Source organism: Trachurus japonicus, chromosome 8 (assembly GCF_045865225.1).
Source record: "Trachurus japonicus isolate A0001 chromosome 8, Traja_1.0".
NCBI classification, from domain to species: Eukaryota; Metazoa; Chordata; class Actinopteri; order Carangiformes; family Carangidae; genus Trachurus; species Trachurus japonicus.
Genome location: NC_140914.1, coordinates 19,381,624 through 19,403,987, shown reverse-complemented (window position 1 = coordinate 19,403,987; position 22,364 = coordinate 19,381,624). Strand labels below are relative to the sequence as shown.

The 22,364-nt window shown below is 42.1% G+C and overlaps 1 protein-coding gene across 3 annotated transcripts in view; it reads left to right on the top strand.

Moving 5' to 3' along the window:
- Positions 1-22,364, top strand: part of cacna1ia (calcium voltage-gated channel subunit alpha1 Ia) — a 153,388-nt gene that overhangs the window by 70,602 nt on the left and 60,422 nt on the right. For all 3 annotated transcript variants that reach the window (XM_085784484.1, XM_085784483.1, XM_085784485.1), the window contains exons 3-5: positions 7,236-7,347; positions 12,732-12,865; positions 17,961-18,058. In XM_085784484.1, coding sequence (XP_085640610.1) covers positions 7,236-7,347; positions 12,732-12,865; positions 17,961-18,058 — 344 coding nt within the window. The remainder of the gene's footprint in view (positions 1-7,235; positions 7,348-12,731; positions 12,866-17,960; positions 18,059-22,364) is intronic.

Here is a 22,364-nt window from a genome sequence, read left to right as displayed (position 1 = left end):
GACAGGGAGACGGGGAGCGACAGGGCGAGAAGCAAGGGCACAGTGCAGCAGTTACAGAGTCAAAACAAAAATGTGACTGTCTGATGCCAAGGACGGCGCAGAGACACGCTCTGCATCAGCTCCAACACGGATTCACCTGGACGTCACTCAGTCACACTGACGGATCCCTTCCTCCGGCAGCTGGGACCTTTCTCTCCGTGTCACGCTCAACAGCTGACACCGTGACACACGCCACAACTGTGCATCTTCCTCAAGACAGAGAAGCTGAAAACACAACCAACTAGATGGGACAGCGGTTGTCACAAAATTGGCATTGCAGGCAGGCAGCAGGGTGTGTGTTTGTGTGTGTGTGTGTGTGTGTGTTGGTAAGGATAGGAACACTGCTCTAGTTTACTAGGACTAAACATGCGTGTGTGTGTGTGTGTGTATGTGCAACAGTGTGTGACCTATCGTGGTGTGTTCTCACTGGGAGAGGAGACAGTGCCACAATATCATTTTGATTCACTCTGAATGAGACTGATCCTGAGGGTTTTCGCAAGAAGTCACACACGCATGCACACACACATACTACACTTACACATATGGACGCACACACGCACATGCGGGCGCTAAGGAGACGAGCTCTGTCGAAAATCCTCATTGTAAAGTACAGAGATCTCATTCAGTCATGAGTCATCCTGTTCTTAACAAACACACAGACACACAGTTGTTGATTTGGCGCATCCATTTAATAGAGTCAGTCCTACATTTTCCATGGATTACATAAATGCCCCCCCCAACCGCCTACCACACACACACATGCACGCACGCACACACACACACTCCTTTTGCTATTTTACAGAAGCGAAAAGAATCATACCGAAATAGATTTTGGTTCTTAAATTATTTACACAAATAGGGAGCCAATTTTTTGTTTTGCAGTCGACTTGTGATGGTTCTCATCCTCCGGCTCAGTCTATGTGGAGCAGTCATCATTACACATGACGGAAAAAAGAAAGGAATAGAAGCTGAGACTGAAAGAACTGTAAGTTAGAAGTCCTTAACTTAACCGACTAACAGTCGGTATGCGTAGTCAGCTGCTTCTGGATGTCTGCTGAAATGGAGCCAATAATGTTTGTGCTTTATGCTGTGCACTGTGCTATGTCTTATGATAATATTTAGTGAACTATTACCAAGAAATTATGTAATTTCTGATTAAGCTCTTAGTTACTTGGATTATTAGCTACCACATATTAAGGCTACACCATTTACCGGGGCCGTTGACAGGAATTCTGGGCCCCCTTAAAGAATATTAAAGTGGGCCCCTACCCCCTAACTTATCCAGTTTTTTTTTTCTTAGACTACGTATGTATTATTATTTATTATTTAGCCTACTTTGTTTTGATGCTAATGCAGCATTACTATGAGTATTAGTCAGGTCTTATGCAGAATAAATCAGTCATAAAAAGATTAGACTGGGGTTTTTTGTGGGCCCCACTGGGCGCTGGGCCCCTTGAATTATCATCACCTTTCTCCCCTATACAACGGCACTGCCATTTACTCATGTACTGTATACAGTAGCTGGCCATGTCAGCCCAATGAGCCGGGAACTTAAAGGGGGCAAAACGAGCAAAATTGGGGTGCAAAGGTTAAATACTAAGCACATTATACTAAATCTCAGTTCTAAGACGTCTCCTGTAAAATGTTCCTGTGCTGCATTCAGCAGGGACTGCAGTTTGTGTTTGGACAAAATAAATAAATAAAAAAGCACTCAGGTAATAAATTGGTTTTTGCACCGGAGCCCTCAATTTTTACATTTTAATGATTGGAATAATTTGTTTATTTTCTGAGGATGTTTTCCAAGTGAAGGTGTGGAAAATAAGGTCAAAGTGGGGCTCCTCAGCTCTCACTACTTGCATGCATCGCAGACGCAGATAAGTAGATGAAAAGAGAAATCAGTGACTCAAGGGGAAGATCCTTAAATGTTTTGTTGCAGAGGGAAACGGAGAGCTTGATAAAGTTGAAAAGCCACAAATAGGAAAGAAAGAGGAGGGCAAGTGTCTGACCAAATCTGCATTGATGCGGAGGGACAGGCATAAAGAGATAGAGGTAGAGGTAGAGAGGAGGAAGAGGGAAAAGATGAAAAGAGGAGGCCCTGTCCGCATCCTAAGAAGATTAGACAAACAGGAGTGTAGAGAGGAGGGAAGAGGCAGAGAGAGAGAGAGAGAGAAAAAAGGAAGCTTATTTTAACAGTAAATATGCCACTAGAAATCCCTCTAAAAGAACAATCAAATTAAATACCAAATCTCTGTAACAGCACGACTGGCCTTCCTTTCTCCTCAAAGCATCCTTAGTGTCAGATTCGGTTAGCATCCTCCCGACATGACTGGGGAGTGACATGACCGGCCATCAGCTAGCGCTCTGGAATCAGCTGTGCGTGAGTCAGCCGCCTGCTGCTGCTTCCCCCTGCGGAGGGAAAGGTTTGGGGGTCAGTATGACAAAGAAACTGAACTCAAACCAGCACTGATTCACTTCACATGTCAGCGCAGACGGCGCTAACACGGTTTTTGTTTTGTTGTCTTTGATGGGTTGGAGGTGAGGAGTCCATTGGGGGAGCGAGGGGAAGGAGGAGGGCAGGAGGTGTTTTGAATGTAACGTTCTAAACGTGCACCGTTCAACTGCGAAAGCATCTGTCAATTGCGTTCATAGCTAAGTCTCAAACACATTTTCCGCCACACTTTGGGGTCATGCGTGTTTATCTATTCTCTCTCTTTTCTTCTTTCTCTCAGCCTGTCTGTGTCACTCCTTTCTCTATGAGTTCACGCCGTGCCTCTGTTCTTGGCTCTCTGCTTTGCTAAGACAGAACCTCAGGGCAGGTTCTCTAGTTGTACAACAGCAGGGCTTTACACACACTCAGGCACACAGGTTTACACACACATACGCACAATGGCCTGATTGATTTTTCATTGCCTGTTGAGGCATAATGTGTCCCAAAGTGTTTGCGTTTGTTTTTGCTTGGAGGGCAAAACTGTCCATCGTTTGTGCTATCGCACCTGGGAATGAATGAAAGGCTGAGATAGAAGGAGAAGGTAGGAGAGGTGACACCTGGGAAATTGAAATGGTACTGAGGTAAAGGAGTCACAGAAAAAAAGAAAGAAAGAAAAAACACTAACCCAAAGGGGGTAAGGCCCTCATTTCAAAGAAGAGGGTTTGTGCTTAGCTAAGGAAAATAAGAGAAGGCAGAGAGACTTAATAAAAGTATTTTCTCCACTCATCACTGTGACATTATTTCTCCCCATTTCACTGCCTTACCCTCAGAGAGCAGTGCTAAAGAGATGGCAGTCACAGTGGAGAGACATACAGATTAATAGAGAGTACAGACCCTCTGTGTGTGCAGGAGAGAGACATAGAATAACAAAGATGTTTGCAACCACATAATCCCTGAATGAAAGGAAATTTTAAATGTTTGTGTGTGTGTGTGTGTGTGTGTGTGTGTGTGTGTGTGTGTGTGTGTGTGTGTGTGTGTGTTGCACAGGCATCGACCTTCTTAAAAGTGCACTTTAAGATTTCTTTACTGTAGAAGATACATGAGCTGCAGAAAATCACTTCAAATAACTTTGGTTTTGATTTTTTTCTCCTCATGACTTGGGTTGAGTTATAAATTAAGTGTGTCTTAGCACATGGCAGGTTCAGCGAGAGGTTACCCACAAGGATGTCATACAGCTGACAGTGAACTGTCTCCTCAATGTTGTTATTATTGTATAGTTGTAGTGGGATTCAGTGGCATTTCAGTGGCAAGGAACTCAGGGTAACACTTAAAAATAAATACTATACGAACAAAGCATTAGTTAATCAATATTAAATACTTAAATTCATTATTTATAGTGCATTCTTTCATACAAATTAGTATGTAATTTATAAACACATTCATTCATTCAGAAATTTTATTTAATAGGATAAAACATAAATGTTTGACTCAATTAATATGGACATGTATAATATGGTTTATAATTAGGATTATATTTCCATTTGTATATGTACATTCATGCTGCAGTTATAGTATAGCATAATAGATTATGAATTAACTAATGTTTCGAAGTGTCTAGTTATTTAAAAACGTAACAATACTTAGAGATCTCATGACATTTAAAGTGTTTGTACATGTACTGTATGTAACATTCAGAAAACCCTTGTTATTGATCACATGATGGGCTGTTGGGAAACTGCAGTCTGTATGACTGTATAGATGTATGGAAAGGTCACCATGCAGGAGCAGCAGTCAGACCTGCTGGATGTTTGACAATGACTCAAATAGTGTGTAGATAGGTCTGGCCTGGCAGGACTGTAGTTTGACCAACTAACATGTGTTTTTGTAATAGGATTCATAAAGTATAAAATCATTTACAGCTGATGTTACTCATGTTTTCTCCAGTGTTTTTTTCTATCCGTTGTTATTTTCTTGTGCTTACACGTTAATACAAGTTCATGCCGACATCCGTCTTGTGCTGGGAGCCAGTCGATTGCTGATGTTAATGGAGTCCATTTCTGATCTAACGTTAGCCAGTGTTGCACACTATTAGCGCTGTCGGGGAGCGGAGGGAGTCAGAGAGGCAAGGCACTCGGGATCGCACATAAACATCAATTCTTGGGATTTTGCCAGAGAGTGTGTCCTTTACACAAAGAACAACCCACAGGCTGTTCCAGGCGACTGAGGAAATCAGTGGAAGCTCTCATTATAGATACACTACAATCCATTCACACATTGGCAGTAAAAAAGTAATACAGGTTATCGCTTCATATTATTTCCTATAGTACATTTAAGTAAAAAACATCAGTCATTTCTTAAATGTTGAATTGAATTGAACGGATGAACAGACTGAAATTATCTTTTATGGGGATTTTACCAAAGTTTATATTTATTTTCAAAAAAACATTTGTTTGTCTTTTACTTTTTAATTTTAATCTTTTAAGATGAACGGGTTGTAAATCAAACATTATTCTTGCGAAAATAAAGGCTTAAGCTTTCATTGGCACTGTTTTGAATTTGGTAATATCTTTCTCTACCCATTGTACCTTTCATCTTTTCAAATAAACATGAAAAAGTTGTTCTATCCCTTGGCGCATTGAGGCTTCAGCATCTCTGAGGCTGTTTTTGTGACTCACACAGCCATGCAACAGAAATAGCTTGGAAAACTAGTAAAACTAATTCTGATCTTCCTTTTCATTGATAAATTGTTCACAGGCTATGTTGCAGCTGCCTGACCTCTTGGCTTGCATGATGTGTAGCGTACATGCAGTATGAGTGAGTCAGATACTGTAAGCATAGACTGATCCTGATAGTGATATGAATGTCTGCTTCTCTACTTATTCATAGTTTGGTGCAGAGCCATAAATTCACAGTATTTTTGAACATGGTGATGATTGATTTTTCCCATTTTGAAATTCAAAATTGTTGTAGAAAAAAACCCTGCGGTCGTGTGAGGACAAACCTTTTTAAAACAATCAAAGTCATATCAAAATTTGTATTTATTATTGTTATTTATTATTATTATTATTATTGGATAATAGAATAGAAACCTTAATTAAGTTGTTGACTAGCAAAATAACTGTTGTGCTGACTGTACACTCTTATTTTTGAGAAGTACTAATTAGGGAACATGTGTTTAAACTCATGACAGGGTTCACACAGTGGGAACGTCTGCATTTGTTTGAAACCACGGCCGTGTTTGGAGCTGTTTACCGATTTTACAAGTTTATTAGCTCTGTACTGGGACGTTATATTCATGTTAGCGCCACTGTGTCCTGTCAACACTACACATGCTGTGTGCGCGTGTCACAAGTGATCACACCCAGACTCAGTCATTACTGCAGCGGTCGTGGGTTCTCGAACTGCTTGTCATCTACTCTCTCTCCTCCCAGCTCTCCTGTCACTCTCTCACTGTCCCCATGGAATTTGCACACACACACACACACACACACACACACACACACACACACACACACACACACACACACACACACACACACACACACACACACTTTTTGGCAGACATTAACACAGGTTGAAGTCATTTGCAAAGGGCCCTGTAAGTATCAGAGATTCAGGAACATACAGTAACTGACACCGTGAAACATGCTGCATTCAAATCTTATTCATCAAGCAGGGCCGTTGTACAGTATAGGGGAGAAAGGTGATGATAATTCTTGGGGCCCAGTACCCAGTAGGGCCCACAAAAAACCCCAGTAGTCTAATCTTTGTATGACTGATTTATTCTGCATAAGACCCTGACTAATACTCATAGTAATGCTGCATTAGCATCAAAACAAAGCAGGGTAAATAAAAAATGATAATACATATGTAGTCTAAGAAAAAAAAAAGGAAAAGTTAGGGGGCAGGGGCCCACTTTAGTATTCTTTCAGGGGCCCAGAATTCCTAGCAACGGCCCTGTTATCAAGTAAATGTTAAGACCACAGAATACAGTAAGTTGAGTTGAGTTTAAAGATGTTTTACAGTGCAGTTACTTTACCCAAATCTTGTCTTTAATGTCACCTTGAATGCCAACTGTAAACACTATGTCAGGCACCTGCTTTTCAACGACTGTTATCGGTCTTAAAGTTAAAGCACTCCTCCATGTGCCATCAGAATTTTAAGATAAGTTTCTCCTCTTCTTTTTTTTCCAGAGTGAAGGCAGGGTGAGGAAAATGATCGATGGGTGAAAGTGAAGGAAAATCCAGGGCCACCAGAGTGGAGATGTTTCTGTCTTCACAACTGATTTTAAGATTTAAAGAAGAAAGATAAAGGTGGAAAAGAGATACAAAAAAAGATAAAGAAAAGAAACGATTCAGTGCCAACGCAGGAGCTGATCCCCAGGAGTGATGCAGAGACACGCTGAGACTGAAGTGTTGAACTAAACTAATTCAAAGGGAATGATTGAAAATTATTTAGTACTTAAACAGTTTATTTTATTTTTTACATCAGTTTAAAACAATACAGCAAAATTGACAGGTGTCTGTTTCGATAAAATGAGTATGAGTCAAATCCCTGTGGGTTTAAACATAGTGTGGGTTCAGTTTTATTCCAAACATTGATGTAAAGTGAAAACCATGCTAATTGTGTTTGGTTTAATCCAGATGTGTTCATCAGCGGAGGTAAACTCAGGTCTCTGTGGCTCTTTCTGAAACACATACAGTGTTTGTTGTATAGCTGTGTATTTCTTCTCAGCTGCATTGCTCCTTAACCCCGATCCTGTTTCTACGTGGTTCGAGAGGATTAGCATCATGGTGATCCTGCTCAACTGTGTGACACTGGGCATGTACCAGCCCTGTGAGAACATCGACTGCACCTCAGACCGCTGCCAGATACTGCAGGTAAGTGTGTGTCGGTGCACGTGTGTGTGTGTGTGTGCAACAACATGTCAGTGCACTGATGAAAAGATAGGACAGAACGATCAATTATATGACACAAACTCAGAGCGGCTCACCACTCTTCTTGTCACTGTTCCTCAAGCTGCGATGCAGGCGCGCTGCGGCTCCATTATATCCCTCCTGGAAGGTTTATATTTCCTCCTGCTCTCTGAACAGGGAATTGGGATTAAGTTTGTTTTAATACAGTCTAGCAGAGCCACATGTGATGTTCCCACTTGATGATGAGAATGCATTTGACAGGTGCCAGCAGATTAAACTGTGGTCATTGATGGCCACTGAAGCTTCACCCACAGGCTCTTTATGCTAATTTAGCTGCAATTTGTGATTTAAATCACCGACTCTGGTTATGTGTCGATGAAGAATTTCATTTTGAATTCATTCAATATTCCTCCCTTCCCCATAGCTGTCCCCAGACAATTAGCTCTATACTGTATCTGCACATAGGTGTGATATTTCTCATTATCAACGCTTTCATATAAGAGGAAACAGTGCACCTTGTTTTGAAGGTGACAAAATCTTTTCAGTTCCATCATTTCAAATTTCACCAGCTGCTTGTGGAGTTGATTGATCCAAAGGTGTTATTATTATAACAAGTTGAGCCCTTTTACAATCTGCGCCTATACATATGATATGATATGATATGATTGCCAAATTGCTAATGTTTTCCCTTTGTTTCTGTTTGTAAGCCGTGTTGGGCTGATGTGGGTTATGTGTTGCTGACTGGGTGATTTGCCAACTGGCCGAGGACGTGGTGTGTACCTCTGGGATTGTAATTATTTTTCATTGAAGGAAAAATTGGCAGGCTCAATTCCAGGTGTGACAAGAATGACCTAATTCTGCCTCCCACGCTTTTTGTTTGTGATTTGTTTAATGTCCGCTGACATTGAAAGTCCGACTCTACGGCTACCTGCATGGGAGGTTTCTGTCGCTATAGTTTTTTTCCTCATGTGCTGTCGCTGTGTTGACTCACTGTGCTGCTGTATCTCACTTGCCTACAGCACATTAGGGTGGATTATAATATCAAATAAATCCCCTTAGACCAAACTATAATAGGTTTATTTATCTCAGATTTTCTCTTGACTGTGCAGAGATTTCAAAAAAGGACTCGGTGCTCTTAAAAAAAACTGTGTGACATGTCTTCTTCGTCTCTGTCTCTCATCCTACCTTCTTTTCCAGCACCATCTTCCTCCTCCCTATGTTCCTGTTCTCCAATCCTACACATTCTCTCTCTCTTTCTCTCTCTCTTTCCCTTCCTCCACTCTTTGTCTCTCTAACAAGCATATTGTCTCCCCAGGTAGTGTGAGGGGTCCTGTTCTGGTGGTTGCTAATGGTAACAGGAGGGATTTTGCTGACAGGGCTTAGATAGTTAGAGTGGCCCTCACATGCCTCCCTGGCCCTCTTTGAAATACAGAACCCCCGCCTCACTTCCTGGAGCAAAAAGAGACGCAGTAATAACCACAAACAATGTACACATCCACTGCAGGATCAGCTCAGATGGCTGTCAAGGAATCTTGCAGGAGTTAAATTGGGATTTGGAGCCCTGGACCTCAGGGATTAAAAGCCTAGGGGTGCAGGGGACTTGGGTCCATGTGGTAGACCATGATTTGCTACACCTTGGTCAATAATTTAAAATACAATCAAAGTTAAACTTACTGCCAGAAGCTGCGGTTTAGGATGGAAATTGTACCTAAGGCAGTGAAGGTCCTCTCCAGTCGGCCCCAATTTACTTCCTGTCTGTATTTGCATAGTCATTTCTTGCAAATGGAAAGTTGTTATTCTACCTGAACTAGACTCAGATGGGATGGGACTTATTATACCTTTAAATCAGGAGCTGTTCAAGCCTCTTAACAGAGCTTCAGAGGTTCAGAAAACTCACTGACACTTTGTAGAAAGACTCTGTCAGGTATTTCTTCTGTCGTATTTGTCTCTCACTGGGAAATGAACATTTGTCCTCGCGCTGCCTTCAGTTTGATACACTGATTAATCACGTCAGTCACTGGTTCCACAAGTAGAGGAGGAGACACATGCATTATTTTATTTTAAATGGTACCATTACAATCCTGATGGCCTACTTACCACGTCCTCTCCTCCTGCCAAATAAGCAGCACGGTGACAGCATATGAAGTAGTTTCCACCACAGCTCCTATTTCAAATCATGAAAGGGCCCATCACAAGACAGCCTCAACCTCTTTACAAATCATGTTGACGATGAAACCTGATAGGCTGACTGAAGAGCAAGCTGGCGGTGGTGACAAATAACAATGATGAATTCATTCCCCTTTCAGTCAGCGCAGAGCGCAACAGGGATCCGACTGGTGCAGCCAATGTCGGATTACATGTGAAGCGTGCAGCCTGCATTATTTATCAAAACATCATTTAAACAGCATGTGAGACTGATCGTCTCACGGTTCCCTTTGCCCGCTGCCAGCACTGTATGCTGGCTGTGTGTGAACTCATGCTTGTGTGTGTGTGTGTGTGTGTGTGTGTGTGTGTGTGTGTGTGTGTGTGTGTGTGTGTCTGAGCACATATGTCTCCTTCAAATACAGTACATTACAGCACAGGGTCATGTCCACACATGCGCACTTTAGAAAAAAAAACCCACAAATCACAGTTTTATACATTTACAGTTTTTCCTCACACCGTCACAAGTGCACAAATTTGCTTTCTGCTGTTAAAGATTCAATCCCTACAGATAACAAATGGTGTGGAACATCCATCTCTTTACTCTCGCTATTTCTGAACAAAAAAGGTGCTAGTGCATGAATAAATCCACAAAATTTCACACACCATTTGTCTCATTGAATGTGGTCTATAGATGAAAGCAGCATCCCACAATTGTTCATCAGTGCTCCTCTCTAGCTGACGTTTATTACTCCTGGTTGCCCCAAACGCACCACATATCAGTGTTTTCTAGCCTGCTGTGGGTTATTGTTGAGTCTCTAGTTTGACATTTAACTTTTGCCTGAAACCCGAAAAAGGTAATAACCTTAAAGCACTTGTGGAGAATTGTTTTCCCATTGCAGTATGTGTATTGGTTGGTGGTATGTGATTTGTGTGAGTGCACAGACTCTTATTGTCAGGGCATAGTTACTGTGTTTTAGCAGCTTAGAGCACCATTCAGCTCGAGAGTCCTAGTGAAAACCTGCTTCTTATTTATCTGTGAATTCAGTTGCTTGAACCAGTTATATTTGAATTAGGGCTATCAATCCACTGGAATATTTAATTGTGATCAATTGCATGGGTGTCCATGGTCATAGTGTCCATTTAATTTGTTCAAATTGTACCTTAGATTTGTATTTTTTAGGTGTTTAATGATGGACAGATATGCTTGCATCATGCAAATGTAAGTTCATTATACATTAACCGAAAACAACGACAGATATTGTCCAGAAACACTCAAATGCCTCACTGTATTTGGCATAAAAAAACCATGATGATGCCATCTGGATGTTAATGAGAGATGGTTTATCTTGTGAATGCGAGCTGATTCATTCATTATTCAGCCTTGGTGGACGCTAAAATCATCAGTCAATTCTACTGTGAAACAAATGCAAGAGAACCATGAGCCTCAGCGTCCATGTAGCTGACAGACCCAATCCCTACAACCGGCTAACGTGAATAACTCGAGGGTGGCGCTTCTTGTGGTCATTAGCTCCCTCTCCAGACGGCTGACTCAGGAGGTGAGTTTTCATGCACCACCAACATGTCGACCTGAGTTAGAGTAGTTTACACCGATTACGTACAGGCTCTTCTTCTGGCTCGCTGTCGACCAAACAAATGTCCAACGGGGCATTTGTGGTCATATGTCAGACTGCATACATCTTGGTGTAACACTGACAACTGATTAAAACTATGGCTGAAGTCAATGGCCGATATAACAGAACAGACTCTTACTGTAACTGTGTGTCCAAAAAATAGCTGTGTTAAAAGGAATCTGTGTTTATTGTGTTAACTTTGACAACTCTAGTTGAATGCCATGGCATGTTTGCCTTATAATACATTGTAGCCTTGAGACTTTAACAGGGCTTTAACCTCTACCACATATTGTTTGAAAAGCAATTTACATGGGTGAACATTCTTTCATTCGTTTCATACTTGCTCCACTCGGAGATATGACAGTATCCAATTTGAAAGAGTGAAGCACCATGTTAGTGCAGGGATATCACACTGGTTGACAGTTTTAGAGCAAAGAACCCTTGTCATCATCAAAAAGCCAAATTATGACCAATGACTAATCAGCAGCCATAGCTTCATTTTGAATTTCCAGACCTTGAAAGTCTCTGTGTCAAGAGGAAGCAGCTTGAGTTATATGTGGTAGGAATCCGTAACAAGGCGAGCGAACGCAGTCATACAGCCTAGGGCAAAGCACTGGGAAAGAGTTTTGTTCCCAAAATACAATTGGAGGTTTAGCTAGTGATCTGAACATAATAACGCAAGCAGGACATGGCAGAGATTTTGGCTTATATGACTCTCTCTTCATTTATCTCTCACTGTCTCGTCTCTCTCCATCTTTTTGTTTTCTCTGAGGTTTGACCTGGATCTATCTTACCTTCTTTTTTTTCTTTTCTTTTCTTCTTTTACAGTATCTGTTCACGTCTTACTTCTCCTTTGATTCACTGCTGAATTGTGGGTCGGTTCACATTGAACACCGTGTGGTTTTGTGTGGTGTTACTTTGGCAAAGTTACAAATAATGTGGCTGTGCACAAGGAGACATTTGCTTGTTTTAAGACTTTCATATCACAACAGCAAACTTCACGCAGGCACACAAATTGGCCTTGAACTCCACATGTCCTTATGATGGTGTGCTTTTAACAGCAAACTTCACTTGTTTCCTGTAAAATGTTGGAAAATAACTAATTTGCTAATTAATATAACATGTGAAAGACTGCCTTTTAAATATGAAAAATAGTTCAATGATTGGTTAAAGGTGTTTGAATGGATACAGGTTTTATAATACATTCAAGGTCAGACTCAAAAGTTGGCTTTAGATTTGAGAAGCTTGCGTGTGTGCTTCAGGCCGTCTCTCAGTGTGTGCTGTGGTGCGGTACGTAATAGTTTTTTTCCTTTATCTAAAGCCCTACTGTTAACAACTAAATAGTTTTATTTTTTGTCAAGGCAACATGTTTTCAGCAGAGATTACAAGTTCTTCTCATTCACTAAGAAACTGAGTTGGGTGAAAAATATGCAACATCTTGAGCCTACTAATTTCATGAGCACACGAGAGAGAACAGATGTCTGGCTCATGTGTTTCAAGCAAAAATATATCAAATGCATCTTCTTTTGCTCACACTTTCTTGCATCTTTATCTCCCTCTGTCTTCCTGCAGGCATTTGATGCTTTCATCTACATCTTCTTTGCATTGGAGATGGTGGTCAAGATGGTGGCTCTTGGGATATTTGGCCAACGCTGTTACCTGGGGGACACCTGGAACAGGCTGGACTTCTTCATCGTCATGGCTGGGTGAGCTACGTTACCAATGTGAATCAGGCAAAGCTTCTATGTCATAAGCTTCAGGGAAGTTTGTCAAAATGAAGGCGTGGGGGTAAAATAAGTGAACATTTTACTTTGTGCCGTCATAAACTAAAGTTTGTCACTGAATTGGTTAACTTTTGGTTAGAGTTTCACACTGGCAGGGCTCCATGCCAGCATGTTCAGGCCGAAAAAATAACAGGTTCCTAACCTGAAAAGTCGATTCTCAAGGGAACCAAGAAATAGTTGGTTCTTCCCTGCGAACTGTGACACCATCAGTGGGCGTGTGATATTCTAGGCTGCGTCGTCAGAAAGCACCAAGTTTCTGAGACTTCAGAACGGAGCCAGAGCCAGAACCAGAACCGTGTCCGTCTGAAAGACCCTTTGAGTTCTGTATGTGAACTTTTCTATAATGAGTTGGTTTTTTACCTGCTCTGAAACAATCTGAAGCATATCATCGACGACTATTCGTGCATTGGTTTTCTAACCTCCAAAACGCTGTCAAGTGCTGTTAAATGCAACATGATTTTCATTCACTCCGGACATTTTAACATTTTCTCCTTGTGAGTCTGGGCGGTGCTGGTGATGCAGGATGACAGGTCACGCAAACTGTCTAATGTATGAGTAACCTGTCAGTCCATGCAACATGTTTGTAACATGTTTCAAGGTTGGAGAACATGAGTGTGAACACTAAACAGGCTAGAAGTGAAAAGCTGGGGGAAGTGAGCTACAGAAGAGAATAACACGTTGTCACTCACATTCTTAATCCGCTAATTTGCATTCATACAATACAAATCTACAAGAAAGTTCATACAATACAAATCTAGGCCTTTGCTGTTCACACAGTTGTTTATGGGGTGACTCTTGCATATGTGGCTAATCTGCCAAGTAAATAGTTTGGTAGACAGACGGGTTTGTGAGAGACACTGTCAACTTACAACAACATTTGTAACACATGCCCACAAAAGCTTTCACATCTATATAGACACACACATGCACACATTCACACACGATGGATGGATGCAAACAAAAGCAAAGCACACCTGCTCCAACACCTGCTGTGAACAAAGTGAAATGAGAGGCTCAGACGTGGGTGATAAAAAAGTGTGTGTGTGTGTGTGTGTGTGTGTGTGTGAGACTGTGTGTGTGAGAGAGATGGATAGGGAGAGTGGCTGGTATAATAGCATACAAAGAAAGGTAGAGCAACAGACTTGCCAGAGTAGGTGCTGGGACATTTATCTTCATTTGAGCTGAAGCAGTTTATACCCAGTGGAAGCTCATAGTCTGTGTGTGTGCGGGCATGTGTGTGTGTGTGTGAAACACAGAATCTCACACAGAGATTACAGTCTGTCGGCTTCTGCATTTAGAGTTTGTTTAATCTGTGTATGTGCGCATCTGTGCTTGTGTAGGCATTTGTGTGAACGCCTCGGTCTTCCTTTTCCTCCTGGCAGCATCCATTAGATTAGCGTCGAGGCTAATTGCAGAGGGCAGTGCCAGCCTTGCCAGGCCAAATCACAGCCGACAGTCTGCTATAAGCTCCATGTCTCTTACCCACGGGCACCGCGTTGCTCTCTCACCTTCCTCCGCCCTCCCTCTCTCTTTCTTTTCTTTTTCGCACGCTCGAATGAGCAGGCTGTGAAAGGGGGCTTCGTTCCTCTGCTCCATAACGCTGCCACACACATAAAGTGCCTAGCTGTCTGGAGTTTATATGCTGTATATTTTATTTTCTCCAAATCCACTGCACTGAGGCTTATCTCCTGGTATCTGCCGCAGTAAACGGAAAAATCGCAGGACATCCCCTTGTGTTTGTCCATTGCGCTTCTTGATCCAGCCATGAATCCAGTCTTGCCTTTCATATTTATTCTAATGCATGCCTACGACAGCTGGAAAAATCTACCAGGTCCAAAAAAAATGATAAAAGGGTTTCTGCTGCTGAGAAAGACCAACTGAAGTTTATATCAAAATTAATGAGAATATCTCTCCTCAACCTGGCTGACATACCTGAAACATCTTTTCAGGCATCCTGTATGCAAAGAAACAAAGAGCTGATTGCAGTTTGTGGACCTGCCCCTCCAGTCTAAAGTAGCTTGGCTGTAATACATAATTAAACAGGACTGAACAAGACAGCACTGCAGGTGTTGAATTTCAGCAGCTCCTCACTATGGAGTCATAGAAAATAAAAAGTCTGTGAAAGAATAAGAAAATAAATAGAAATGAATTAAATAATGAACAAGTCAATAAAATATGCGCAAATATAACGAGAAATAAAATAAAAAGAATTTTTAAAAAATAGCGTTTACCTAGAGACTGCAGGAAAGATTTGTAACTGTACAGTAAGTGGGTGTGTAAGAAGGGGGCGTGACTGTGAGTTTGTCCAAATCACACAGAGCCACACAAGATGTCAAAATGAGATATTTCACAACATTGCAGAACATGTGAAGACAATAGCAGCTGGACACTAGAGGACAAAAATGACTGTTGGAAGCCTGTTACTCAATGATTTCAAGGATAATTCCCAAGTACTGCACATAATGAGAAATGAAAACAGGATTTTAAAAGTAAGGCTTCATCAATGTTTGCCACCGCTCCATATAAAACACGCGCACACACGCACACAAACACTCCGACCCGCTGATTGTCAATGAAGCGCTGCTGTGTTTAATGAGAGCAGAGGAGATCGACAGACGACAGAACACTTAGTTTGGTTCTTCGCCTGCTGCTTTTTAAGATTGTAAATAAAAATTCTAGGACAGTCAGACAGAGAAAGCGAGACGGAGCTGAAATAAACTGCTGTTTCTCCACGCCTCCTCCTGCTGACTGAGAGTGAATATTGTGAATTAATTAATGCTCCACTTGTGATGACACTTATGCATAGTCAGAAAAAGTGTAAAAGCACTCCAAGGAAAGTGTCAAGCGAGACAGGACACACTCTTTGGTCTGAGAGACTGATTAGGCTTGTATCAAAATGTTCCACCCCTCCATATTCTATAGCCTCTCCATGTATGGGTCACAGGGGCAGCAGTCCATGCAGGGCTGCCCTGATGTGCCCCCTCCCCCCATGCAAGTTTGCCAACTGTCTCTCTGTTTGGACTGAGAGTGATCTGCTAGGTGCCGTGCAGACTGGTAAAACAGATGCACGCACGCACACAAACACACTACTCACATAAAAGCCTGAATGAGATGAAGGTGTCACGAGCAAAAAAGGGAATGTGGAAAAAATAGAAAACAATCATAGAAAGGATGCTTGCGGCGGTCCACTAATTACCCTCCCAAACACAGCGTCCTGATTGATGTGTAGAGGAGGAGTCACTTGTGTAGAGCGCGCACATGCGTATGCGTGAGCCAGACGCTCACAAAGACACACATGTCCAAAGACGCACACACACACACACACACACACACACTTGTGCAGGCACATCTGTGGTCCTGTGTTCTCTCTTTCACTGGATTTGCTGCTCTGTCTATCATCCAGATGCAAATGAAACAGCGCCTGTGCCGTATCCATTAATGATGATGTTATTTGTAGGTGTATCACAGCAGTTATCACTCACCCTTCAAACATGATCAAGAAACATAAAGAAAACATCAAGTCTGTGCCCTAAAGCTCACTAGGAAGGGAGCATGATGTATGTTTTAATTGCTTTTACCACTATTATGTTTGAAACAGGTTGTAATAACACCATTATTACCATTCTTGGAGAAAAAAAAAACTAACTCTGGCCCCAAAAACAGCTGGTCTGCTCTTCTCTATACTGTGACATTTTCATCAAGCTGCTGTGTGGCATTTGTGCACTTTCGACTACACTGGGAATAGAAAATTGGTCTGCGACAGGCAGCCCATACATCCTCACAAAGACGTGCACTTTTCTTTCCCAGTGTGGTACTCCTGAGCTTTAACAGTGTAAGAACAATAGAATTAGACAGTTACCACACATTGAAAAAAGTGAGGTAAGCAGCATTTCACCTCAATGCGTGATCCAGCACCCTCATGTGCCTACAAATGTATAGTGGTTTTGAATATTTTACTACTTCATGAATAAATTGTCAGCGGTTAGAGCATGACAGCTGTAGAGCAGTTCAAACCCTTGTTAGAACAAGTCATCCCACTCAAGTGTGAGCCGTGTTGACAACTCTGTGCTGTGGTGAAGGGCGAATGGAGAGAGCTTCCCTGTGGGATCAATAAAGTACATTATTGTAAATAGTGATTCGTAAGTCTGTCTACGCCAGAGAGAGACTGTGAACTTTGGCTTGTTCTGTCGAAGCCAGTAGCTGGAGCTTTGGGTGTTGTTACTGTAGCTTGCGGTGACGGCGGTAGTGGTGGTGGTGTAGATGTCATGCTGTCCCAACACTGCTGTAGCCCAGGGCTCATCAATTTGAACACAAACTCACTTAACTGCTATTACATAATGTACACCATTTGCACAGTCGCCTTTATGCTTTCATTTATCACACATACATTTTCACACCCGTTCACTCACTTGAGCTTTCTCTGTGTCAACGATCACGGTCACGCACCTTGGCACAATCGAACATACACACACACACACACACACACACACACACACACACACACACACACACTGTATGGCAAAATGTGGCCATTCTCCTGTGAAAGTGGTTTGGGTTTGGGGGCACAAACAGCTTAGCCATGCTGTGGAAATGACTTGCTAACAGATGCCAGGCTCTGACTGAGCCACAACATCCTGCAGGCAACACTTAGAATAGAATGAATCCCTCTTTTTTTCCCCCCTTTCTCTCTTTCTCTTCCTCGCCTCTTTTTCATGTTATTCTCCCCTTTTGATGCTTTGTTACTTTATCCCTTCCACTCTGTGCAGTGCTTTTTTTTTTTTCTGTCGATGCTCACACAGCTCCAGGAGGGGACAGGTGAGACTAGAAACACACACACACACAGAAAATGACCACTGTTGTTGAATCGTGATCAGGGCTCTCTGTCGTCCAGCTGAAGCCCTTTTTCTGTTCGATTTTGAACATGTGGCCCTCCATGTAACTACAGCAACGTCAAATTATAGTTTTTCCCTCTTTCTGAATTATCATTCTCTCCTTCTCTCTCTGTCTGTTTATTCAGGATGGTAGAATACTCACTGGACTTGCAGAACATCAACCTGTCGGCCATCCGGACGGTGCGGGTCCTCCGACCTCTCAAAGCCATCAACAGAGTGCCAAGTGAGAACGTTTAAAATGTTTGTGTGTTTTTGTATGTGTGTCACATTTGTAAGTAAGTGACGGCGTAGCCCGCTTCCTGTCTGCCTGCGCTTGACGTTCCTCTTTGTGCCCATGTGCTTCTGTCAGTCCACATAATGCGTCTGCATGAAAATGCATGTAGATGTATTACATCGCTGGCTTTTTTGTGGATCCTCATGCCACCTGTTCCCTACGGGAATCATTAAACATTCATCTTATGCTTAATCACACAGCCCATTCAGGCCCTGAGTCACAGCTTTATCAGATTTACAAACCATCCATTAATGCTGCTTCACTGATCAGTCCGTGACCATAACCACATCTCTTTCATCTAAAACTCAGCTTTTGGCCAAACTTTTTAACTTCTATTGATTTCTTCGTGTCGCTGCTATATGAGCCAGCTTTTAATCATTGTAAGCACCAATTAGCCTGCTGAGCTAAACTCCGACTGGTCTCCCTTGGTTTTAGTATTATCAGCTAGTGCTTATTGTAGGTAAGTTTAAGAATTGTATTTAGAAACCCCTTCAATGTGTTGATGAAAAATATTTACTTTTTTTTATTTTTATTTTTTTATCTTTGTCTTAAAAGTACTATAAGTGGCAAATAACGCATGCTGCTTTGTCCTTTTCTCATTAAAGTGAATATACAGGACAGTTGGCTCCTGTCCTTATCGAACGGCCTGCAGTTTGTCCACCCTGCAGAAAACCTTTGGATAAACAAAGCACGTAAATGTAGAAACTTTTCCCTCAGTATCTAAAGCTCACTGAGAGAGACTGTCTCTTCCACTTTTAAATAAGCATGAAATGAGTCTGCAGCAGATGGAGCTGATTTCATAAAAGCCCTGTTGCCTGATTCAGTTTGGACCTTGGGGACAGATACTGTAGGAGAAAGAAACGTTTCCAGTGACTTTGGACAGCGAATTTTAAATCTTTTTAAAGATACTGTACAGTATACGGGTACCACGCTGTGGACGGCCGATAGAATAGATATATTTTTGTGTGCATGCGATATACACAAGAACTGTTGCTGTGGCGACTGCACGTCCACACGCTACCACAACACTTCTGCCCACAAGGTTAGCCTCCTTTGCGTTATCTCTACAATGTTTACATCTTCTTTTTCACCCCAATGTATTATGCAACCTTTGTAGCTCATAAATCCTCTAGTTTATTTCTCTGCTTCCAACAACTCACTCTGAAACTCCTCTGTTGTTGTTGTTGTTGTTTTTTTAAAAGCAGATACATGCACACAAATCTAAAATGATAGCTCTCCCTCCACCCCTGAGCAACTTTTGCTCATCCCTCTAAACATCCCATCACGGCAGATTCTTCGTGTTTAGTGTAATTACCTGAAAAAAAAAAGTCTCCTGCCTGAATTGCCTTCAGTTTTCAATGTTTTGGACAAGTTACATTTCAGGTGGAGCCGTCATCAAGGAGCCCACTCAGCCTCATATTTCAGTCTGAGAGTGTGGATGTTTTAACTGCATTACTCTTCAAGTGGTGTGATTAGAAGATATTGTGTACAGCCGAGTGTGTATGTGTGTGTGTGTGTTTCAGGGACAAGTGCACAGATTGTAAACAAATCAGCTTTTTCTGGAGGTGATTATGCATCATAGCAAGAGTCTCCTTATCCACGGGTTTGTTAGCATATGCATATTTGATACAGCAGATGTATGCGTATATGTTTTTTTAAATATTTGTCCATACGGTGGTTTTCAGTTGTGTGTTGTTTATGTTGTTTTCAGTCAGGAGTGTGTAATGAGTGTGTGGTGCCCTGATTACGTCCCCCTATCCCCGACCCCATTAGAGGTGAGGAAACATGGGGAGGAAGCTATTTGTTCCTTGTTTTGTTGGATCGCTGCGATACACAGGGAGCACGGGCGCATCCTGACCCCTCACACATCTCAATTTGTAACCCTCCGACAAAATGGCAGATAATAGCCCTCTGCTGTGTGTGTCTGCGTGTGTGTGTGCTGTTGTGTTTAGACCTTTTGATGAAATTGGATCGAGATAGAGGAAACGTTACACAGAGCCGGGGTGGGAAAGAGGAATAAACAGCATGGAAACTTAAACAAGGAAAAAAGAAGAGAGGGAAAGACAAGAGGACTCCTCTGGTCTGTGGTGAACAGCACAGGCAGGTAGCTGTAAATGTGTTTCCTCTGTGGCCCAAGGGGAGGCATCCATCTTTATCTGGGTACAGCAGGAGCTGGCAAACTGGTAGAGCCACCAGGAGGGGAGAGCGATGGAGGCAGGTAGAGGGGGAGAGAGAGAATGAGAAAAAGACTGTGATACCATATTGTTTCTTTTCTCTGTAGTCTGTTTCATTTTCTTCCCTTTGAATATATGTGTTATTTCTTTCTTTCTTTTTTCTTTCTTTCTTCCTGACTTTCTTTCTTTCTTAGTTTCTGTCTTCCTGACTTTCTTTCTTTCTGTTCTTTCTTATTTTGGCACTCCCTATTTTTCAGCATGCCCTCGGGCCCTGTCTCATCCTCGTTCTACCCCCGTCCCTCCCTCCCTCCATCCATCTCCCTCTCTTCACCCAATTAGGCCTAATGGAACGGTGGCCTAATGACAAGAACCCTGGGGAACAAACACATTTAGACTCGCCTCCAGTCGCCACCAGAGACACATACTCACCAGCAACGCGACTGCTTTCCATTTAATACCAGTTGACGAGATGAATTAACAGAGGAGAAGAAAAGAGCACAACCACCTCTGGAGAAAGTCTCTCCTTTTGCAGTGTTGAGATAAAATACCCACACTTTTTTTTTTCAAACTTTCTTATGTAATAAAGATTAAATCCACACATAACTGTCCTGTTGAACTTTTCTTACCGCGGGACAGGAAATCAATTGAATCAAAGTTAATTCCACATGCAGACAGGCATATGAGTACAAATATAATTTAGACTGAGTAGAAATCAAAAGAGACAGTGATCGGCCATTAGAGAATAGAAAATCCTTCTTTAATGAGGTTTAATATTTGATTTCTTTACTGCCAATATTTGTGTTAACATGATTTTGTGTTTTGGTAGCAATTGCAAACTACAGGTATTTGCCCCCTCACCCGTAAATACTGTCTGCATGTAGGAACATCATCCTCATTACTCTCTCTCTCTCTCTGTCAGCCTCTCTCCTGTCATTCAGTCTGTTGGCAGTTTAGACGCACTGTTGTGTTTATGACACATTAACCTACTGGTGAGTTGTCATTCACGGATCCCAGTGTGGCACTGCAAAACACAGCATCAGATAAGTAGAGTAGACACCCACACACACACAGTGATAATCACACTTACACACACACACACACACACACACCTCTCAGTGGTTCAGGGTTGCTGTGATCTCATCAGTGGGTCTCACTTCTCTCTCTCGTTAGCCCAATCAGCTGTCATCATGTTCCGCTAATCACCGTCTCAATATGTCATCACTGCGGGACAGACCCAGCCACGGGGGATGAGGTCATCATTATTCGACAGGGGACAAGCTTGTGTTTCTGCAGTTCGGTTTCATCTAATCATGAATGGGGCCTCACGTAGCCCAATTATGCTTGTGCGTTCATGCGGTGGACGGTGGTTAACAGATTTGTGTCTGTGCATGTGGCTGTTTTTGTGATATTCTACCTTTAGAGCTCTTGATGTGTTTGAGAACAGTAATTGTACAACACACCTAATTTGATCTCCCACTCCTGCCTCAGATTTGTATCTTACTGCTCCACACTTTCGCTGCTGAACTCTTTGCCTGTATGTATGTGTGTGTGCAACTCCATGTGTCTTTTCCCTCCACTTCTTCGTTGTTCTTGAGTTGTGCTGTCAAGTCATTTTGCTGTCAAAAGCAGAAATTGAACCACTGTTGTGGTTGTTACACATAAATACCCAACAGTGGTGGGAATGCTTTGAAGCAACTCTTCTGTCTTCTGAAAGTGATGCACAATTATTATTAATATATTTGAAAGGGTCACTCTCAGATCATATAATATTTAGCAAAGAAATTGGCTGAAATATGAGAACAATGAAGGGTTTGGTTAAGTATTGAAAATCTCAGGACTGATAGAATGTGTTTACTTCATTCTAGGGGGTCCACTGATTATCGGCATGGCCAATAATATAGGCTGATATTCAGCATTTTTTCGGCCGTTTTATTTTTTCACCAATAACTGATCAAATAAATGTATTTCATGGTTTAGTAAATGACGTGTAACTCCTGAATGGAGGCTCTCTACCTTCCACCCAGAGTCATCTCTCGTCTGTGCGCAATGCGACACGAATGCGCCCCGTAACCCGTAATCTC